The sequence below is a fragment of the Natator depressus genome, chromosome 13 (genome assembly GCF_965152275.1).
Source record: "Natator depressus isolate rNatDep1 chromosome 13, rNatDep2.hap1, whole genome shotgun sequence".
NCBI lineage: Eukaryota > Metazoa > Chordata > Testudines > Cheloniidae > Natator > Natator depressus.
Window position 1 is genome coordinate 8350147 of NC_134246.1, and position 23430 is coordinate 8373576.

The window sequence follows — 23430 nt, forward strand, 5'->3', positions numbered from 1 at the left end:
TGCATTACATTCCCGTTGTCATAAGGACGGTCGTGCCAGATCCCACCAAACCCTGGTCTCTCCCGAGGAAGTGTGTTTTATGAACAGCTTGGGAGACTTGATTGCCTCTTCCCTGGCTCTGGTCTTTTTCTTTTCTCCCTTAAGAAACTACCTGTGGCAGGCTACAGCTGTTTTCAAAGCACGTGATTCTTGATACCAAGTGGCTGCTGTGTGGCTTGGGGGTGTGACTGGTGCTGGGACTTACCAGTGCACAGAAAATCGCAACACGCTGGCTACCACTTTGGGCCCCTTGGTGGCAGTCTCAGTAGAAGGACTAAATGGGTATGGAGTCTTCATTCTTCTCTCAGTCCTAGAGGTGGTTCCTCCTAGTCAAGTAGACACAGATTGGCATTGGCAGGTCAGCTGCCCATATTGTGCCAGCTCTGTGCCTGGAGGGACCCCAGAGCTGCAAATCAGCACCTCTTGCAAGCATGAGATGCCCTTTGTGGTGTGTTTGATGCTAAGAATTTTGCCTGACAAGAGAGCTTCATCTGCCTGTAAATATCACCATTTGACAGGATGATAGAGTGGGGATTCTTGGAGTGAGCTGGTGCCAGCTGGGGAGGGGAATTTCTGCTTGAGCTTTTGTTTCTTTCTAGCACTGACATTTTAGCTGTCCAAAGAGTATATTTATTTCATTCTTGGCAAGGACGCAGCTGCATAAATCAGTGTCCGGACTAATTGGGAGTAGCCCAGTGCAATTAGGCAAGCCGAAACCGGAAAGGTCTTCTCTGCCTGCTCTCCTGAACCTGGTGCATGTGGAAGAGAAGCTGTTCTGGGCTTCGCTTGTACCCAGCTGTCTCTCTGGTTGGGTGGATGTAGGACTGACCGGCACGGAACGGTACAAGTCTCAAGGGCAGGTCTCTGGTATGGTCTCTGTCTAAGAAGCAGCCAAAAGGAATGATACTTACCAGATCGATATTTCCTAGCAGTCTGTGACAGCATCATGGATAGGGTAAAAGCTTCCCAGTCCCCCACAACCTTTCTTGAGCACATCTCAAAGCTCATCTCTCATGGCCAAGCATTTGCCGGACTCCGGGTTCAAGCCAAGATGGGCTCTCTCGGTGGGAGGTACAGGTGACCATGACTGTTAGCACTGCCTGTTTGTGAGCAGTACAGATTGGGGAGCTAAACATCAGCCCAGTGCTACCTTAGCTATGATTCAGCTCCTTTCGTCCCATGCCCCAGAGGCCTTTGCTCCATTTGTGCTCCGTTCACATTGAGTCGGGTGGGAGTTGTATGTGATTTAAGGACTGAGGGAAGATAAGTACTCGGGTCAATCCTCTAAATCTCTTTAGAGGATCTTTTGGTATCACAGGGTAGACTTGAGGAGCAACAGAAGGAAGAGAGATGTTCGTTTTTTTCTTTTTCTTTTCTTTTTTTTTTTTTTGGAGGCTCTTTCTCCAAAAGAAAGGGAAGGGAGTAAATTATTATGATCTCCTTTCATACTGAACATTATCAGACCCCCGCCCCCCCCAAGTAAATTCCAGCTGATTTATCAGACTGGGGAACATACGCTTTGCTGGAACCTGTCCCTGTGGGTTTTTTTTTATATATATATATTTTTTATTTTTTATTATTTATGAGGATAATTACTGATTTAAGCCCCTGGGCTTTCCATCTTTGAGTTATTGCCATTGTGAACTGCAGGAAACCCAATGAGAGCGCTAAGCATTCAATCAGGCTTGTAAAATGTGGTGATTTGCAGCCCTGGAGAAGAAAGTCCTCCGAGCACTGAGCTGATACAGTGTGGGTGGCTGTCCTGCTCATGCCAGTGTGTAATGCAGAAGCTGCCTTGGAGTGGTTATTTTGACAGGCAGATCTTTGAATTTTGATGGGGTGAATTTGGACTTTCTGAACTGTGTGCAGGATACTGCCCTGCTGCATTCAGTCCCATTCCAGCTGGGAAGATGCTGTCCTTGAACGTTCCCCAGTGATAAATATAACCAGAATCTGACCCGTCCAATCTTGAGAACGTCTTGCCCTCGCCATGGCTCTGTCCAGCATCCACGTTACATAGTGATCCACGTGGGAGCAGAGAGTTTTGCTCCACTCTTTATTTCCAAGGTGGGAAGGGATCAGGTGCCACCATGGGTCACACCAGTCCTCTCTTCTTTTAGTGCTGCCTTGAGCACCAACCTAACCACATGTTCGTCTCTTTCAGCTGTTCCACGTGGCATACGTCCTGATCAAATTTGCCAATTCCCCTCGTCCGGACCTCTGGGTGCTGGAGCGATCTACTGATTTCGGACTTACCTATGAGCCGTGGCAGTACTTTGCCTGTAAGTATGGCAATAGCAGCCACTGGAGGAGTTGGGTCTTAATTCATGCTGGCTTCGCTGTATGGGGCAATGAAGGACCAGGAGGAATGTTTTTTGCATTGTTGAGTTGCTGTTTATATGGAAATTCACTCTGCACCTGGGTTTGGAGGAGTTGAATAACTGGTATGCTCTAATACAGCAGGTGACCTGTAATTCTCCCTTTCCACAGAGAACTTATTGCTGCCAGAACTAAAGGTTGGATCGGAGCAGCGGGAAGTTTACCCAGTGGAACAGATGCTATTTTGGGTTATGGTAGATCTTTAATGCCAGTGAGAAGTTACCTCGCTCCTGCAGCCTGCCTTTCCTTCCCCCATCCCTGTCCACCACCACACCCTCACCAGCATGGCTGCTATTTAGAAATGCCCTGTTCAGCGCAGCACCAGCAAGGAACAAACACGTAGATCCCTGACAGAGGGCAAGAGAGCAAAGCCTTTAGCTACTCCATTTTGTAATGGCAGGCCTGACTCGCTTATCAGTGGCTGCCACAGCAGCGAGGTGTGAGGGTGGAGGATAATCACTGCTCCATTATATCTAATCCAGTCTACGCCTGGAAGAAGAACCTGGTCTCTGCTGTTATGAGTAGGGCCTTGTCAAATTCATGGTCCATTTTGGTCAATTTCATAGTCAGAGGATTTTTTAAATGGTTAATTTCACAGTTTCAGATATTTCAATTGGAAACTTCATGGTGGTGTAATCATGGGGATCCCAACCCAAAAGGGGGTAGGGGCGGTAGAGCATCTGGAGCAAGGCTATTGTGTGTGGGGTGGGGTTGTATTGCCACCCTTACTTTTGTGCTGCTGCTGGCCGCGGCGCTCTGCAGGTGCGGGAGGTTCCCGGAGGTGGGTCTGACCCAGCTCTGGGAGTGCCCCATGCAGGGGAAGAGGGAGTCCCGTCCCTCCCCAACCCAGCCAGGACTAGCATCTGGAGTCTAGCGCATGGTAGAAACCCCCAGCTAGGGTGGCACTAGCCCTGCCTCTCCCCTACAATAGCCAGATTTCTCGGGGAGGCCAGATTTCATGGGGAACATCAGATTTCACGGTCTGTGACGTGCTTTTCACGGTCCATGAATTTGGTAGAGCCCTAGTTATGAGAGTACATGGGAAACAATTCTATCATCCTAAAACACATGCAGCTCGGCCAAGTCACCGGGAGCGCGATAACAGCTGGCCCCTCCTGAGAGCACTGGCAGTAATTGGTAAAAGATGTGAGCTAAGATCTACAACTAGCATTTAAAACCAATCCACACACCTGGCGAGAAAAGGTGCTTTTAAGTACACAGATGCCTGCCCCTGGAATTTCCTAGCGAGGCTCACTGCCCTGGCATTTACGGGTCAGCGCGTGGGTTTCCCTCTCAGATCAGAAGAGAGAGAAGCTTTATCCTAGGGGTTTTGTTTTGTTTTGTTTAACATAGTAGATAAAACGGCCTGAAATTTCCTTCCTCGCTTGTCCTAGTTTTGTAAATACTCCGTAGTCCTGATTCACCTTCATGCTGTGCACAGTGGAGGAGACGCTCCTGTCAAATTGCCCTGTGTTTCACTCGGCTCGTTCTTTCCTAGCTACCATTTTTCTTGAGATCCCCCCTCCCCCCAAAGGCCTCTACCTGCTCCTCCGTTATGCGATGGTGGCAGCCAGTGCAATCAGCAGGAGCCTGGCCTGTAAAGCGAGCTTTTTGGCCACATCCCCCACATAGTTACAGAATTCCCTGCACAGAAGAGGCTGCACAGCATAGCAGGTTGATAAAGCAGCCATTTATTTTAGGGTCTGTCTACACTGCAGCTGCGAGCTAGTTCCCAGCCTGGGCAAACAGGCTCGCGCTAGTGGGGCTCGAGCTGGCCTGTTAAAAATAGCAGTGTGCACCTTTCGGCTTGGGCAGCAGTACAGGCTCTCGACCCGCTGCCCCCGGCTAGCCTGAGCCACCACTGGAGCCCCAACATCCACGCTGCTATTTTTTAGCATGCTAGCTCGAGCCCTACTAGTGCAAGTCTGTCTACCTGGCCTGGGATGCTTGCTCCCAGCTGGAGTGTAGACAGACCCTCAGAGACCTGGGCCCTGATTCTGGGCTGCGGCTTGCCCCTTTCTGCTGCTCTGGCTGTGTAAGGGGGCTGGAAACCAGCCTAATCTCCCCAGCGGAACTGGCAAAGGAGCCCTGTAGGCGCCACACAAGGGCCTGCCTGGCAAAGGGAAGGTGTGGCCACATCGCTCTGCCCTCTGAATATTCTGGGTTGCTAGAGGGTCTTTTGGGGTCCATTGCAGTCAGGATGTAAGTTAGAGCAGTCCTTGCCACCCCCAAATCAGCCCCTAGCACCCCCAGAATCCAGGGGTGAAAGGTGACAGAAAGCCACTATTGCTGTCTTGGTGTCCGTGGAGCTCTGTGCTCACCCGCTTGCCCATCCAGCTTGCAGGAGCGAGGGCCGTGTGCTGGTCCCTCTCACTCAAGTGCTGCCTAAATCCCCGTTGGCTGAGAAGCTGGGGTGCCTCCGGCTGCTGGCAATGGAGCAAGCTGCTAACCTGTGGAAGATTCCTGTAGGCCGTAAGAGGGTTGACACACTAGACCTGATGGAATTCGGTAGCAATGGAGATTCTTTCCACAGGCTTATTTTTGACCTAATCTGTGCAATTCCCTAGAAGAGAGACAAAATTTGGTATTAAATTCTATAGGATGATTAAAAAAGCCTGTAGAAAGATACTCATTTTCTGAGCAGGGGTTCTCCACCTTTTTCTTTCTGAGCCCCCCCCCCCCCCCCTGTAGGCTATAAAAACTCCACGGCCCAGCTGTGTCACAACTTTGGCTTCAGCCCTGGGTGGTGGGGCTCGGGGCCCCGGGCTGCAGTGCTGCATGCCGGGGCTTTGGGTTTCTGCCCTGGGCTCTAGTGAGTCTAAGGCTGGGCATGCTTGGTGGACCCCCCTGAAACCTGCTCGCAGCCCCCCAGGGGGCCCTGGACCCCTGGTTGATAACCACTGCTCTATAGGACCTTTCCAAAGGGGACACTGATCTCTTCAAAGAGTTAACGATGCAAATTGGCTCCTGCTTCCAAAAAGAGGAGCATCCAGATCTGGAGCTTGTTCCACCTTGCCAAGCCTGCACTCCCCACGAGGGGTTAAATTTCCCAGACTCTCTGGTGTCCCTGCAATACATTCCACTGAAATGCCAGGGCGGCTGATGGGTTTATCTCTCAAAGGGGAGGGAAAAAATGACTCAGTTGTAGAAAACTTCACTGAAGTAGGAAGAAGAGCACTGCAGGTTATGGCCAAAAGACACCATAGCAATGACAATTTTTCTCCTCTCCATTGTGGGTCTGAGTGAGGAGCATGGAGAATACTTTTTCCAGGCCAGTGGAGAAGTAAAATGAGAGCAGGATGGGGGCGAAGGGGATCTGTGGGGTGGTTGTAGTGTGAAGCTAGGTAAAAGGTTCATCGTTCGGTTTTTTTTAAACCCTGCGTTTGATGTAAGGACAGGACATCAAAGATGTGGGTGTGTTCTGGATTGGGATGTTAATCCAGACACACGTTGCGCTGCCCTGGCTGGCTAGCCATGTTACATGGAATCAGAATGAGGATTTAATCTGCTTCTCTCACTAGTAAAGGGACGGGTGGATGTAATACAGCACATGGCCTGCAGCATTGACTCTTCGGTCCCTCTGGTTGTCTTTAATCTGTCTGGGGGTTTTTTCTGTCCATCTGTGTCCCACAGGGCTATGTTTTAAGAAGCATCAGTGGACACTGGGTTAAACTTGACCATGATGGACTCAGGTTGCCACAGGACCAGAGGAAGCTTTAAACAGCAGTGGCTATCCTAGGACATATGACTGCATGTACACTTATAACCAGTTAGCCCCAGCCCACAATGCAATGAATATAAACAACATTGATCCTTTCAACCCTATGAAGCGGGAAAACAGTATTCTTCTCAAGTAACAGATGGGTTAACACAGGCACAGAGAGAGTAAGTGACTTGCCTGAGGACACAGGGACAGCCAGTGTCAGAGCAGAACTGCGCAGTGGCTGGCTTCTAGCCCACACTTCCTTCCCTCTTCTCTGGTTCAAGCAGTTAGGGGTTGGACTGTCGGAGAGGAGGGGTACCAACGTTTAGGTGTTTGTGTAGCCCAAGTGGGTTTAATATCTTACAGCTAAACGCCAATATTAGACTTGTGTTGCGGAGGGTCCCCCTTCCATTAGGTGTATCACAGTAATTGTTAAGTGTTATCTTCTGCTTCAGTCTCTCCCCCTCCACCAGAACACCCAACAAAATGGAGCCTTGGTTTTCCGCTAACCTTGCTGCAGCCCCTGCTGCTTTGGGTCCCTCCGGAAAATCACTAGGTCCAGAGTCCAAGGCACTCACTTTATTCTGCCAGTGTGTTTCTTTCTCCCTACCACCAAAATATTCCCAGGGTGGCGGTGTCCTGAAATGGATCGGCGCCGACCTGCAATGATGACAGGCCGCTGCCTGGGGTTCCAAGGGAAAGCAGCCTTTAATCAAAGTGGTGGGTTATTAAATCCAGTGCCGACACTGGAGACTTGACATTACACTTTGCAGCCCCATTCCTCCCATTGCTACTGCTGTGCTTCAGCTCGTTCCCTTACCCAGGCGTTGTTTATAGACCAGGGCCACATTGTCAGGTGCTAGGTATCTCTGGGCACACACCAACATGGCTGCCGTGGATGAGAAGCGGGTGTGGGGCGAGGTTGGTTGAGTCTCTTCCCTCCTCTGACTTTCCAGCCTGACTTAGTTTTCAAGGCTGCACGTGCTGTAAAGGGGGCACCTTCACACCAGGCACATGGCAACGAATTTCTGAGGATTATTCCGGTGAACTGTGCTAACATTTCTCAGTTGAGTCTGAATTTGAGCTGAGCAGCCCTGCCAGGAACAGTTGAGAGGATCTGCCATGCTCGTTTGCCTGGCTTTAACCCTTGTTTCTCCTGGTTAATCTCTGGATCAAGCCTTAGTTGCATTCTTGTGTGCACATTTACGTGTGTTGCTGAGTGCTTGGCACGTGTAGAACATGTGATGAGGAAACAATCAGTGACAGTAAACTTAAAGTTTAGAGAATGAGAGGCAGGGTGGTCCTGGATTGGACTTGGGAAACCTGGGATCTACTCCCAGCTCTGCTACTGGCTTGCGGTGTGACTTTGGGTCATTTCTCCAGTCTGGGTGTCAGTTTGCCCATCTTTAAAATGGAGAGTATTGTGTTAGGTGGAGGAATGGAGAAATAGATAAAAATGTGGGTGAGAATTTTTGCCCCACTCCCCCCACCCCCTTTTTTTTTTTTTTTTTTTTTTTTTTTGGACAAGCTATAATAACAATACTTCCTGTTCCCTGGCTAAACACTTTGAAACCATCAGATGAGATACCCTGTGTAAGTGCTAAATATTATCAGATTAGTCAAATGCAAATGACCACCCTTCCATGAACAGAGGAACTGCCAGACTGGACCAGACCCAAGGTCCCTCTAGGCCAACATCCTGCTTCTGACAGTAGCCAGTGCGAGACGCTTCAGAGGAATGGGCAAGAAAGTTTCATGGTTCTTCCTCTATGGAGGTGGTTGCCTTGAGGGTGGTGTCATTTGATGTTTTATAGTAAATGGAAGATGACATAGTCAGCCCCTTAGTCACTGTATAGAACAAGTCTCCTGTAGCTTACTTGGTTTGAGATCTAATGAGCTGCCTGACCCTGAGTGTCCATGTTGGCGGAGTCTCTGCTACCGGAGCATTCAGGTACGTGACTAATTCCAAGGGAGTCCGAGGAAATGACCATCTTGTTAATGGCAATAGTAAACAGTGTGGCTCTCTTCCCACTTACTCTGCAGATGAAGGAATGTCAAGAGTCCCCTGGAGGACGCGAGGGCAGAAGACCTTCAGGAATGTATGCAGGGCTTCTCCAGTCTGTGGCACGTGCTTGTTCAGTCATGCAGTGGGAGGTTTGATGCTCCTACAGCTGCAAGGAAACGCTTGGCATCCTAGAGTTGTATCCTGGCTCCTGTAAACCCCATGCAAGGCTGTTGGCTTCTGTTCCAAAAGCATGTTCCATGACTGTGCGCGGCAATTGACCAGTTAATTTAATGACCAGTTATGATTGTCCTCTAGCTTTTGGCCAGCCTTGCATTGCCACTTAGTGGCAGGAGCTCTGGATTGCTGTCACCAAGTGGGTTGTTCTGCGTGATTTAAGTTTTCTGGTTTATTTACCAATAATCACGAGTTTTAGGAATGGAAGATAAAACCACTGTGTGCAGTCATTTTGCTCTTCATGGTATAGTTTAGTGCTTTGTACAGTCCTGTTTGAAATGTATCCAGTATTGAGGCTTCCACCATTTTCCTCGGGAGGCTGTTCCACATGCTAGTCGTTTCATTAAGATTTTTGATTATATTTTACTGTTCATCCTAGATACTTTTCGTCTTGATTTTTATCTCATTCCTCTTAGTTATGCCCCTTTGTAAACTGTTTGCCACCTTCTTTGGTGTTTAAACAAACTCCAGGATTATTGTATTTCAGTGTTTTGTATAAAGGTGGTCTGCTGATGCAAGAGCAGGAGGAATATCCGGTAGTAGCAGGGAGGTGGTATTACCTCTATATATGGTAGAGATGATACTGTTGCTGGAATTCTGTGCCCAGTTCTGGCATCCTTGCTTCTAAAAAGTGTCAAAAATTGGAAAGGGTTGGTGAAAGAGCTACAAGAATGATATAAGGTCTGGAAAACATGCCTTATAGTGAGAGACTTAAGAAGCTTGATCTATTTAGTTTATCCAAGAAAAGGTTATGACATGACTTGATCCCAGCTTGCAAATACCTACAGAAGGTATTTCTGATAATAACCAGCTCTTTAATCTGGCAGAAAAAGACCTCACAAGATCCAGTGGCTAGAAGCTGAAGCCAGACCAATTCAGACGAGAAATAAGATGTACGTTTTAAGTGAGGGTAATGAACCACTGGAACAATTAACCTAGGGATGTAGCAGATTCTTCATCTCTTAAAGTCTTTAAATCATGACTGGGTATATTTCTAAACGGACTCCTGTAGCTCAAAAAGAAGTTATGGGCTTGATGCAGAAATTACTGGTGAGTTTCCCTGGCTTGTGTTATGCAGGTGGTCAGACTAGGTAATCATAATAATAGTTCTCACCATAAAATCTATGAAATTATGAAACTCTGACTAGAATACACCGCAATGGGACTTTTCTCTGGTGATTTCTGGCATGACTTCAGTGTTTGTTCTCAAATTATGGCCCCGTTCACTTCTCATTGTCTCTGCAGTTTTGACGAGGGGAGTAGTGTGGAGGAGTAGAGTCTAAGTGATGCAGAGCTGATGGCAGGAGAGGCAGTAGCTCAACTGTAATGAATTTTTAATGCAGAGTTAATTGTGTGTAGAGGTGACTCCCACCAGCATTTATTGGGAAGTGCTGGTTTAAACATCATCTGGGCCATACCTCTCATCTTACCATATTGCTCTGGTCTCTCTTTGGTAAACAGCGTCCAAGAGGGACTGTATCGAGAAGTTTGGCCCGAATACTGTGGAACGTATTACCAAGGATGATGACGCCATCTGCGCTACTGAATATTCCAGGATTGTACCTTTAGAAAACGGAGAGGTGAGCTATTGCTCTAGGCCTTTATTTCCCTGAAGAGCTGTCTTTCTCAGGGTGGGGGAGGAATCAGGTGGCTGAAATAAATGAAAGGATCTCTGAGGAGCTCCAGGTACTCTTCTGGGGCTGGAAATGCTTCCACTTGTGTAGGGTGGGGAAAGAGCCTCGTGTAAGGCTCAGAGGATGCTCCTCACTCTTTCCTCAGGTGGAGGAGGACTGGCTGGGACTTGGTTGCTGACTGTCTCTGTACTACACTGCCAGGCACTTCTTCCTCCTATGGGCTAAGCAAGCATTTGGCCCTCCAGGGAACCAGACATCACGAGCAGAGCTGGACTTTTCTCTGTTGCAAGGGTCACCAGGCTGGCTTCAGACATCTGAGGATGATAATGCATCTTCCCTAGTGGTGGGGGAAACTGCATGACTTGTAGCCTGTTTCCTTCAGAGCACGTCAGTGTTGATAAATGGCTATGAGATGTGGTGGCCTGGGGAATCTGGTGCACCCTGTTGTCAAATTCTGCTGTACACATGGGGATCTGTTTCAGCTGTTCAGATACTACCGTAGTCTGTGTATCCACCCCCAGACTGTGCTGGAACCAGCAAGGGTCATAACAAAATGCAAGGAGTTCAGCAAACCGCAGACATTCTTGTTTATAAAACACACTGTTCTGCCCAGTTGGAGGACTTTGAGCTTGGCAGCAAGGGCTTAGATTTCAGAGAAAGGCAAAGTGGAATGGGTGGGCTGTCAAAACCCTGCCCTTTCACATGTAAACTTGGGATCTGTGGCCACGATGCAGGTGGGTTTTTGTGGGAGCATCTTGTTAATCCCCATTTAAGAATTCGGCTCTGAAGGCATCTGCATGACTTGGAGGCTGTGTTTGCTTAGGCTCTGCCAGTGCTATGTTTCTCCAACTTCACATGTGCTCTGCTGTAGTTAAAGTCTTTCTCCTGCCCAAGAGCTGCAGAAGAAAAACCTAAGTGAATATGGGCAGTTACTTGCACTGGAATGGACCCTTCAGAAGTACTGACCATAAAAGGGTCTGAGTTTAGAGGGGGAGAAACGTCTTCCATACAAATCCTGACTTGGCCATTGTCAAAGCCTGGGCCGACTGGCTTATGCTTTGTTTAATGTCTACCTATTAGTTTGGCCACAAGATTGGGTTGAAGGGGAGAGGATCTGTTTGTTTTTATGCTGCTGCCCATCGCTGTAGTATCTGAGCAGCTTCCATGTAAAATCTGTGGTGTTAGCCATGTTCCTAGTGGACTTCATAGACTCTCTGGCACCTCTCCCTTTTTGGGATCAAAACTCTGTTTGGGGAGGGTTTTTTAGTGGGCGGTCTCTAGGGGCTAGGAATCGAAGGGGCTGTGAGGGTGGTATCATTCTTATGGTTTTCTGGATGCTGGTAGTTGCTCTTCAGAAGTGGCTCCTTTTTGCAAGTTGTGTCCATGGACTGCAGTTGAATGTCAGCCATTGTTGGAAACACAACGTGTAGTTTGTTGATTCAATCTACTGGGGTCGGAAAGAATTTGCGGTTATCAGAGGGAGGCGTTAATTTTCTGTCCGCCTGAAGGTTTGTGCTGTGTGTTTCTCATTCTGGATCCGCAGATTGTCGTCTCGCTGGTAAACGGGCGCCCGGGAGCCATGAACTTCTCGTATTCACCTCTCCTGCGGAATTTCACCAAAGCCACTAACATCAGACTGCGCTTCCTGCAGACCAACACGCTGCTTGGGCACCTGATGGGCAAAGCCCTAAGGGACCCGACTGTGACCAGGAGGGTGAGATGCTTCGAGATGCTAATGAGGGAGGAGTAGGTTTGGTACCATGTGCCTTGGAAAATAGTTCATTTGTGATATAGAACATGTGGCTCTGGTAACAAGTCAGTGCCTTGAGTCAAGGTTTTTTGTTGAGGGCTGCTGGGTAGGATTCAGCACAATGGGGAAACTATTTTGCAAGTGTTGTCCAAAAGGCAGACCTTTGTATGTTCTCCTTTTACAGTCTCTTTCAAACAGACTGATATACTTTGTCTAAATGAAAACAATGTGGAGTCCTTGTGGCACCTTAGAGACTAACAAATTTATTTGGGCATAAGCTCGTGACCACTACAAAAGTGACTTTTTCTCCCTTGGTATTCTACTGTTAATTGAATTGTCTCGTTAGACTGACCCCCCCACTTGTAAGGCAGCTCCCATCTTTTCATGTACTATGTATATATACCTGCTACTGTATTTTCCACTCCATGCATCTGTTGAAGTGGGTTCTAGCCCACGAAAGCTTATGCCCAAATAAATTTGTTAGTCTCTAAGGTGCCACAAGGACTCCGTGATCACTAACAGGTGTTACTGCAGCCCAGGGAAATGTTGGCCAGGAGTCTGAGAACATGCAGTGTAGTTTGCCAGTGGGAGGGTGAAAGCACCCGTGTGGCTTCTGCCTAATGATCCTAAGGCCAGCTCTTTCTGTGCTCTCCCAGTATTACTACAGCATCAAAGATATCAGCATTGGAGGGCGCTGCGTCTGCCATGGCCATGCGGACGTCTGTGATGCCAAGGACCCTACTGACCCCTATAGGTAAGACCTTCAAAATTCCATAATTCTGGTGTTTGTGTCGAGATATTAAAACTGACTGTGCTAGGAAAGAAGGAAGGCTTCTGCGATTAAGGAACTGGATCGGGAGCCAAGAGACCTGTATTCTAATACCACTTCTGTCACAAATGTCCTGAGATAACCTCATACCACGGATCAGTCGCCATGCGATATGCCAGTAACTTTCTTGTTCTTGCCTGTGTGATGGGGTAGTGGTTCTGCAATTGCATACAGCTGAGTCATTCAAAAGAGCAAGATTATTAGTGGACCCACATTGCCTTAGCTAGACCCCACTGTCTGGTTTTCAAAATGTTTCATTCTGCAGACACCCAAGAAGGTGTCTGTGGACCCACTGCCACAGTGAAATTTCTGCTACTTGGAGTCAAGTCAGGGTGTTGGATCTCTCAGTGATGTCCCCTAGAGCAATGGTTCTCAAACTTTTGTATTGGTGACCCCTTTCACACAGCAAGCCTCTGAGTGTGACCCCCCCCATATAAATTAAAATACATTTAAAAATATTTAACACTATTATAAATGCTAGAGGTGAAGCGGGATTTGGGGGTGGAGGCTGACAGCTCATGATAACCTCGCAAGCCCCAATTTGGGAATCCCTGCCCTAGAGCTGTGGATTTCTGTTCTACAAATCAAACTTTGCACAAACTGTTTTTGTGGGATGCATATGAGGCAGCTAGGGAGAAGCCTTTTTTTAAACATTCTCAGCCTTATGTTTTTTCCTGAATTAAAGCCCTAAAATGTAAGCACATACTTAAAGCACATGCTCAAGTGCTTTCCTGAATTGGGTCCTAGAGATGTCACAGGAGAACTTCTCTTGTCCAGATCGTTTTACACACTGGTGGGATAAGAGGCTGTCTTCAGAGAAAGGACTCAAATAGCTATCTCCGTAATCTGTTGGAAGTTAGCTTGAACCAACAGTTTTGTCCTCTGCCCTCTTACCGTCTTTAAAGAGGGGGGTGGGAAAACATTCTGCCGTGGCAATGCTAAAATCTTGCCAACCTATCTGTTTGTTTTGTGGTTGGTTCTTATCCCAAAAATAATTGAGATCTGTCTCTCTCTCTCTCGTGTCTCCTTTGCACAGCTGTCTATTGTCTAGTTGGGTATAACAAACAATTTACCTCATTACAGAAGAAGGCAAAAGTACAAGATTAAAAACTTAAAAAAACAAACAAAAAAAAAAAAACAATCCAATCTTCGTGTTGGCAGGTTACTTATGTGTAGCAGTTGCACAACTAAATAAATCCTTGACACCTGATGTTTAGATATAAGCATCAGAGATTCACTTAGTTGGGTTGCAACAGACAAAACATCATTTGGATCCAAAGTGTAGGTGGAAGGCAAAGCTCTCCAGTTTTGCGGGGAACATGTATGGTCCGTGTTCCAATATAATACGGTGTCGGGTTTTAAACAAAACATTCCATTGTCAAAGGGGGAGAAAAAGGCAAAATAAAAAGCAAGGCCTCGAAGTGCAAAGCGAGTAATGAACATGTGTGAGCTAGCAGGGGGAGGAGTTGGAGACTATTGCTTTAATTTAAAGAAAAAACTCTCACTAAACTGAGATTAAGAAACATGCCCCTATAAAACTGGGCAGCTTCAGTGGGTGAAGTCCGGTTCCTAGCAGACTGTGATCCATTACGCAAACCAGGGCCACCACAGTGGGCAACCCAGTTTAGCAGCCTTAGCAGAGTGGCTGAGGACTGGTCTCTCCCCGTTAGGCTCAGAGCAGTTTGTTGGGGTCATGTAGGTAGCTGAGCAGACACAGTGCTGAGGCCTTCATTGTATCCTGGCACTTGCGTGGCCCCCATTGCTATAATATCCAAGTGCTAAACAGCTTTTCGTACATTTATCCTCACAACACGCTGGTGAGGCGGGGATTGTGCTGATGGGAAACTGAGGGACAGCGGAGATGAAGGGTCTTTCCCAAGCTCACGCAAGAAACTTGTGGTCAATTTACCCCCCCGTCTCTGCAGTTCCAGACCAGGGCCTTATCCACGAGACCATCCTACCATTCAGGATCATTGCCAAGAGTCTTTCATGAGTGGAAAATTCGCTCCGAGCCCAGCGCCAACTCTTTGGTGCACACTGAGAAATGCTTGACTCTATATTTGTCTCATAAAATCAGTGGGACTGCTCATGGGAATAAGGGGCTCACTGCTGGCCCCACTCATTGGGAGCACTGGCTATGCCGAATTCTTCTTCTTCTCCTTTTTTTTTTTTTTCCCTTTAATAAAGTTGATATGAAGGCGTAAATGGCCAGTCTTTACGAACCAGCAAGAACCACAGAGCTGTTACATTTCTGGCCTGCAGGACCCTCCTTGTCTGTGTTTCCAGCTAGAAACTCCACATAGTTCCTGATAACCATGAAAGCATTGAGTCTTAGCCATCTGTTTGCAGCCTGTGTTGCTGTCATGAATGGGCTGGGTAGGTTCAGCTGGACCTGATGAAGCTTGAGTTTCTTTCTCATACGGATCATGTAATGGTTTTGGATCTTGTAAAGTGAAATTCCAGCAGGTCCCAGCCAAGGTTAAAATCCGCTAAGAATTAAAACAAAGGAGGTATTGAAAAGCAAGTCTGCGTTTGGGGTACTCGTCTCTCTCCTAACAAATAGTTCAGTAAAGATGTGAACTGGATAATTCCTTGATTTCGTTTGAAAACTAGGTGTTGCTAGACGTGTTTGTTGTCTTCTGTCAGTGCTGCAAGAATAAAGCAGATGCACCAGTGCAGAGTGGTTGTTTAGCATAGACTGACCTTGGTGTGTGTGACTATGTAGCTGGGGATGCTCCCGAGAGGAGGCTAAAGTGAGGGGAGGACAGACCTGCTGGATCCTGGCCAAACACCAGCTCTGTTCATTATTATATTCTGATTTCCAGAATCCCACTTTGGTTTCATTTGGATGCATTTGTTGTCTTCGCTCCTTGTCCCAAATGGCTGGGTAGCGTTGCAGCACACTGTTTAAACAGCTGCCACATTTCACTCCAGAGTTGGCTGCTCTTGCCTAGTGGGGAAAGTGTTTCCTAGTTGTGTTCTTTGTATAGTCGGCGAGTAACGTCTGCAAGGCCCTTTGGGATATGTCTGCACTGTGTAAACGGAAGAATATAAAATGGAACCACTGTAAACTGATAGCAAACCAGACGATATAAACGCGGCACTGGAAGTGCAGCGAGAGAGGCAGCCAGCTGTAATTCAGCAGTAATTCTAGCATGGTTTAGCTTCCATGGAGGAAGACATGGTCAGAACTGCAACCGCAAAGAAGAGATGGGAAGCAAGCTCCTCCTGCTTGCCTTATCTGAGCTCCATGGGAATTGAGTTGGGTGGTTGGAGAGAAATAGGATTAATTTGAATTTTCAGTGGAGGAATACTCCCATTTTTCAAAGGCTTTGACAGCAGCAGTTCGTAGCCTCCCAGCAGAGCGGGTATGCAGAGATAATTAGGCCCAATGATGCAACGTCTCTGTGGCATGAAGACGTGGAGCTGATGCATTGAGATACCTAGCTTGACATTGCATGACGGGAGGGTGGTGAGGCTGTCAGCAGATGCAGCTGTGGGCTTTGAGCCTGACGGGGTTATCGTGTCATCTACGGCAGCTGTTAGGGCCTCATCGTCCCCTCATAAATCTGTGTGTAACCCTCCTGGCTGGGAAGCGCAGTGTATCTGACCGCATGTGTCCTACATCTTCAAATGCCAGGGCTTTGACAGCAGCAAGACAAGAAGATACAAATAGAGGGAAGCCTGGAATTTTCTTTTTGTTCTGGATGAATTAAAATCCTGATGGTATCTCAGCATTTACTGTGCTGAACATTGGGAGGTGGCTGTCTGGACAGGTTGTATTGATTTCCCAATTGGTTGGAATATAAAAAAGTTTTGTGAAAACCACTCTGATGCTGTCCGGTGAGGATCCCTCTGGCACCGATCGGACTTGTAAATCTCCCACATGAAATCTGGGACCTTTGCGCTTAGTTAGGAGAACTGTTTCCTGCTCCCATAAGACTCCTGACCGTCTTGTGGTCTGAGAGGAGTGGAATCAAGGCTCACTTCGATTACAAACCCTCTGGGGCAGGGATTGTCCTTTGTTCTGTATTTGTACAGCACCTTGCACAACGGCATCTGGTCTGTGACTGAGGGTTCAAGGTATCACCGCAATACAAATAATCACAGAAATATAGGGCTGGAAGGGACTTCAGGAGGTTATCTAGTTCCTCCCTCCATGCTGAGACAGGATTAAATATACCTGGATTCAGTATAGTAAATGGTAAGTGTCCGTTTCCTCCAGATACGAAGGCAATATAAAATCACATTGTTGGGATGTGGCATTTTGTTGGCTTTTGCCAACTGTTGGGCAGAAAGGCAGTTCGTGATTGAAATGCAAGCAGTCTGTTTTCAAGACGGTTTGGAGGGAAGAATTGTGCATTTCTGTCAGTCTGCAGAAATCCCATTTAGACTGGGTTTGCTAGGTGGGACAGTCTAGTGGTTTTAGCACAGGGCATGATGGGAAACGTTTGTTTTGGAAAGTTTCAGCAGAGACATGGGTGCATTTGGGGAGCTGTTGGTGAAGACTGAGACTCTGTATGTGGGAAGCCTGTATCACCCATGCCTACACACGGTGTATCACACAAAAGAGGGGTGGTAGGGTCTGGTCCAGCTTCCACTGAAATCACTGCGGGAGTTGAGTGGGAATCAGTTTCAGGCTCTAAGTCTCCTAGCTTGATAGTTAGCAAGTATTTCAACCCCTTCTAAGGCGGCTGTCCCATTTGCGCCATAAGGTGGCTGCTGCTGCCAGAATGCTCACATGCTCTTCAGTTTTCTTCCAGTTTCCATCTCGCTCCCCTCAGATGTGAATATGGGCCTTTCTTGGCTGCTAATGCCTCCCTTTCCCAGTGGACATGTATGGGGCCTTGGCTCCACGATACCTGCCACTGGGCTTGTCCCTAGCGCGCACACCCATGCTTGCATGGCCTGGGCCAACCCACCCCCCAGAAATTCAAAAGTGAAGTTGGGTGAGTTAAAGAGTTTGGCAAAGCTCCCACGTGTGATGAAGCACGTCTCCGACGCCAATCGCCAGTCTATAAATGGGAGTAGATGACATTGTTTATCTAGCTTATGTGGGTTTTCGTCGAAGTCCCCAGATGCAGGGACAGCATCTTCCTCCTCACAAATTGGCACTACACAAATGTCTGAGCAGCGTATTTTTCACAGGGCTTGGATTTAGTGTGTATGGAGTGTGGGAGGGGGAAGGCACAATTCCCTTTGTTCCCAAGGGTTCTGATCCTGCCCTTATTGAAGTCAATGGCAAAACTCCCAATTAGCTTCAGTGGGACCCAGCTGAAGCCCAAAGGCTCATACCAAATGGAATTGCACTGCATTAGGGACGTTCCTCTGGCTAAGGGTAACCTTCTCCTTCCACGTGCTGGAATGCAGCAGGGCCAGAAATAGTCCCTTCACCTGACAGAAGACAGGAGAGAAAAGATGAGCATCTCTGGGGCTCTGACATGCTTCAGAGTGGGCCAGGCATGCAGACAAAGATTCCCAGGCAGGGATTCCCTGCTAACAAGCAGATACCAGGCCAGGATCAGAGGGCAGCAGCTCATTTACAATGGCAGATAGTCTTGTTGAAATGACTTTGGAAGGACCCCAAGTATTGTCTGTATCTGTCTGATAAGAGCAACTGTTTTCTTTCAGGTCCCTGCCCCCTGTCACAGATGCCGAAGCATTGGTGTGGGGGGTAAAAGGGGGGGGACAGTGAGCCATCGGAAGGGCATCCCATCTGCTGCTGCTATAGGATAGCCAGCAAAATTCACTAGTCTTTTGGAGGCCTGGTCAGTCAGAAAACGATTGTGCCAGGGGATGAATTATATGGGTGTTGCTACTATCGGGAGGTTCTGAAGGATAGTTTGTTCTGTCCCAGGCTGATTTCAGAAGGGAGGCCAACATTGTGTGGTGGCAGCTTTGTTCGGGCTGAGCTTTGGCTCCTTCAGTTGTCTGGCTCTCCCCTGGCACCCCCAGGGTCAGCAGAGTTTCGTGCAGCAATCAGGGCTCTTGACCGTTTCAGTTACCTGGGCTCCAGCCCAATCCAGATGCACCAGCACTTGAGGGTTTCAGACTGCATCCGGCCGCAGCTGCTCAGACTCCCCTTTGGCAATGTCACTGCCAAGGGAAAGGCTGTGGTTTTATTTCATGGCAGAACAACCAGGAAATGTGGGTGTGATAGGAGCACGCCCCCGGCTCCCTCTCCTCCTTTGTATAGTCTTGATCAATGAAGTATGTAAATATTGTAACTCAAGCCCATTTGTCCATAATTCACTAGCAGAGCATATTCTGCCCAAGGTGCTGCTGAGCTTCAATAACAAGTGAAGGTTTTGCCAGCCTTAAACAGCAGGGCAAAATAGATATCTAGTTCTTACTCTGAAATATGCATTTTATGTTCAAGGGACCCCATCTTGGCTGACCCGGGAGTTGAACTAGGGACTTGTAGACCTATAAGCGCAAGTCTCTACAGCTTGAACTAAAGAGCCTGGCTCTGTGGCTGGGGCTATAGCAGATTTTGGGCACAGAGGGGGATGCAATAATCCCATCCACCAGCAGGTTATGCAAGTTCTTCCACACAGGGATCATGTTTTCCTTGTGTGTGTTTTTGAATAGCTCCTACCACAGTGGGGAGATGGGGCCTCTAGGTGTTACCTGAATACATGTAACAAATCGTGTCTTCTTTTAAGCAAGTTGTAGGCAGGGGCCAGAAGGTTTGGAGTCTTGGGGTTGGTTCCTTGTGGAAAAGCACCCAAAAGATGAGGTATTTATCTGATCTCACTCCTGAGTCTGCAAAAGCTGATAAGAGCAGGCTTCCTGGTGATGTCACTGCAGAATGAGTTACCGCTGCAGTGCAGTGGGACAAGATTCCTCACTTGACTAGTGAGAATTCTTGCCTGGCGCCTTCTGGGCTGCCTGTCTGGTCAGCGCAAAGCTACTTACGCTAGCTACTAAAACCAGGAAATGCATTTCTTAGCATTGGCGGTTAGCCTCTAAGACTGAAAGATGCTGCTTTAATTTCAAGCTGCTCACCCAGTATGTGTTCCTCTCTTCTTAGCGATCCATGTCTCTCCCGCACTCCTGACTTCATGCTTTTTTTGTCAACGTTGCCCCTTATGCTTGAGGGGACAAGTTTCCACTCCCCATGCATCAAGAAACCTCACCCAGGCCAATTTCAGATCCCTCTGTTAATTCTTTAACTCTACCTTCCAGCACTGCATCCCGGTCATACGCGCTATCTGCTCCCTGCTGCCATATTTCACCTCAGTCATTTGTAGAGATGGGTGGGAAAGGGGCAGTTTTGTGAACAGATTTCAATTTTTTCAATTATTTATTTAAATTTTTGAAATTTTCTGGGGGGGGTTTTTTGGATGAAAAAAAGAGTTTGTGTTTTGTTTTTCTTCCCGTCTTTCTCTCCCTCCCTCCCCCCCAGAGAGAAATGTGATGGTGGGAGTGTTTTGTATTTGTCCAGAAATCAGTAAATTTAAAATACACAAAAACTTTTGTGTTTGAAAAAAGCCTTTTTTTGTTTTGAAAAGCTGTCTTGAATGAAAAGTGTTGATCATTTGTTTTGTGCCTGTCTAAACTGCAAAATCCTCCAGGCAGGGACCTAGTCCGGTGTGTTTGCAGAGAGTCCTGGGCATCAATAGCCTGGCATAAATGACCTGTTCTCACTTGTCCTCCCAAACCCGAACGCTTGCACAAAGAAGCATCTGTCCCCTGATCTGTGAATGCTGCCTGAAGAGAAGCAGCTCCTCTTGTGCTGTTACTTCTAGGGCTGGTCAAGAATTTTTCATCCGAACGAATAAAGTGTTTTACCAAAATTTGAAATTTTTTGTGGGAAAATTTCAGTTTTGTGGAAAATTTCATTTTCCACTGGGAAAATCGAAATGACAGCTCCCCATCTACCTGCCTGGAAGGCTCTTGTCGGTTTCACTTTTAGTCTGAAGGATGTGGGCAGATGCTGAACACCATGGTTCTCTGCCTTCCCACCTCTCCCCCAGCTCTGAGGCCGGAGATACAGTGAGCCCAGGCTGCTCTGTGGGTCTCCCAAAGTGGAATTGTTCTTGAAGTTGCTTCCCAGTAAAATTTTTGTGATTTTTAACTTTTCATCACAGTTCGAGACTTTTCACATTGTTGGGAGGAAAAAAATTCTTTTTTCCTGGGAAGGCATTTCTGTTTTCTGGCCAGCTCTCATTATTTCCCCAGCCAAGTCCTGCTGTCAGTGGATTCCTCGGCATTCAGTGACCTGGCTTGGAAGTTACTCTGCTCACTCACCTTTCATTTTCCAGGCTGCAGTGCGATTGTCAACACAACACCTGTGGCGGCTCATGTGATCGTTGCTGCCCGGGCTTCAACCAGTTACCCTGGAAACCAGCTATGACTGACAGCGCTAATGAATGCCAACGTAGGTGGATGTGGGCTGGGTTTTTTCCTTTTTATCCCTTTTTCCAGTTGTTTAGGTGATTGCAAAACATGGAATGAACAAACTCCACTGCCCCCAGGCGTGGGAAGCTTTGTGGTCGGCCCCAAAGCTCTGCCCTAGAATCCCATTCCTAAAGCTTTGTGGGCTTGAAGTGGTTTTCTGGGGAGTGAGTTAAAATGTTACCTTTTCGGTGCTGGCTGGCCGTGGACGTGGTGCACCCAGCAAATATGCCTTAATGTAGCTTGCTCCCCCAATGTTTCCCCATGCCTCTTGTCTACTGAGCTGCAGAGCTGACCAGCCACAGCAGGGGGACCAGCATGCAGAGCCCCCTGCACTCCAGGGTGCTTGAGAAAGGAATCCATAGCACAGTCCCTCTTGGAGCCCCTGATGGGGTCTTGCATTAAATCTCCCTCTCCAGGCATTATGGGCAGTCTCTCTGTTGGTCCTTGGTGGGAATTCAATGCTCCTGTAAATGGCTGGATTGTCAGCATTGGAAGGTAAAGTCCTTTATCCATAGAACGTCTAGCATGGCCAGGGAAGCTACTAGCGACCCGTATGCTGCTCCACCAGTGAACCACAATCCTGACCGGGAAGGATCCCCTGTAGAGGGGTGAGACTGCATTTCTTCTGGGGTGACTGGTAGCAAAGCTATTGATTGTAGTGTTGTTTTTTGTGACTTGTTCCTCTCTCCACTGGGGACTGGACTGAGCTCACTAAGCCATTTCAGACAAGCCCCTGGGTGGTGGTAACTTTTGCTCACTGCAGACCCTGATTGGGACTTGAATCGGTGATTTAGAAGTGAAAGTGGCCATAATTCCATTGAAAGGCTGTCCTGTACTGTTGCCGGGTTTTACAATCTCATTACCAGTCCTTCAGACCATCCCTATGGGCACCCTGCATTTTAGTACCAGACTTAGTGAACGTAACTAGAAGTATAGGAAGAGGGGTGGTCTGTGTTGTGGATTATTCTGTTCTGTGAAGGCTTCTACAATGATATCCGCTTAATCTGTACTGAGTGCTAATTCTGGTCCCCTTCCTGCCTCTGTCCTAAACTTTGTGCAATCATCCTGATTGCTCAGTCCTGCTCTGAAGATAAATTGCATTCAGATCTACTTACATCTTTATTTATGTAGCCAGAACCCTTCAGTAGATGCTAACCCTGGAATTCATGCTGGGCTGGGAAAGTGAAGCATGAAGCTCAGTTAAATCACATGATCTCATAAATGTAGGGACTCTGCAATGGGCTGTTGGATCTTGCTCCCATGGATTTAAAAAAAAACAACCCCACCCAACACTCTCTCACCATGTGTTTGAACTTCACAGCTCAGCCCCTCTCTAATTGGATAACATTGAGAACTGGCCTGCATGTGTGCTCCAAACCACTTTGGGGGCCCCAAAGTTTGGATAACTTCCCTTTCTCCCCTCCCACCATGTTCGGGCTTGCCTCTTTTCAGTTTGTGCCTCTGTGCTTTCTGGTTGCAGAAAATGCCAAAGCCGTGCTATAATGCCTGTTCTTCCTAGGTGTCCAGCCTTGATCTGCAGACTGGAGACATCTGAAAGCTAGAGTGATTAACTGGCCCTTGAGCCCCTTTTGAGCTTCATTCCTCATTTAAATGCAATCCCCATGCAATACAGACTTATTCAACCTCTCAACCCTTCATCAGGGAATGGAGAAGAGGGAGTTGAAATACATCAGTTAACTGTTTCATTGGAGAATGGTGATCAGTAACCCAGAGGAGCATTCCCACTGAGCTCCTGTCTCTTTATACTTTCAGCTTGCAATTGCAATGGTCATGCCTACGACTGCTACTATGATCCAGAGGTCGATCGCCACAAGGCCAGCAAAAATTACGATGACCAGTATAAAGGGGGAGGTGTCTGCATAGAATGTCAGGTACGCCGGGGGGGGGGGGGGGGATTGCACATTGTTGTTGTAACATGATGGACTGTCAGGTGTCCTGTTTTCTGTGGCTGTATCATTAACCTGAATTGTAGTTCTGCATGGTGGGCAACAAGCAAATCAGGAGCTCTCACGTTTTCTGTTAGTTTCCCAGGAAATCTGGGCTCTTGGCATCAGGATAAAGGATCATGCACCAGTGGCAGGAGTGGTGGGGTAGTTCGTGGGCACCTGTCTGTTAGCGTAACCTTGGAAATGCATGGCTAATGCGTTAAGGGTGGGTGGGATTTTCATACGCCCTGGGCATCGGCCTTACTCCACTTCCATTGAACTCAATGGAAGTTTGACCACTGACTTCAAATGGGAGCAGAATTAGGCCAATTCTAGTGCTTTTGAAAAATCCCACCCCAATTTACAGGGCCCAAATACTATCACTTGTCTGTCACTGCTTAAGCATTAGTGCCATGCTGCTCTTCCTACTCTCTCAGCACCTAACTGAAGTCTTACCATGGCAATGCAAAAGCCCTTTGACTGGTTAATTTCAGAGCAAGTACCATAT

General features: G+C 47.6%; 1 protein-coding gene across 1 annotated transcript in view; it reads left to right on the plus strand.

The window, feature by feature from the left end:
- The window catches only part of LAMA5 (laminin subunit alpha 5), a 163137-nt gene that overhangs the window by 63796 nt on the left and 75911 nt on the right, over positions 1-23430 (plus strand). The window contains exons 3-8 of the mRNA XM_074969645.1: positions 2204-2321; positions 9822-9940; positions 11538-11708; positions 12401-12498; positions 20841-20956; positions 22750-22868. Of these exons, the coding sequence (XP_074825746.1) occupies positions 2204-2321; positions 9822-9940; positions 11538-11708; positions 12401-12498; positions 20841-20956; positions 22750-22868 (741 nt within the window). The remainder of the gene's footprint in view (positions 1-2203; positions 2322-9821; positions 9941-11537; positions 11709-12400; positions 12499-20840; positions 20957-22749; positions 22869-23430) is intronic.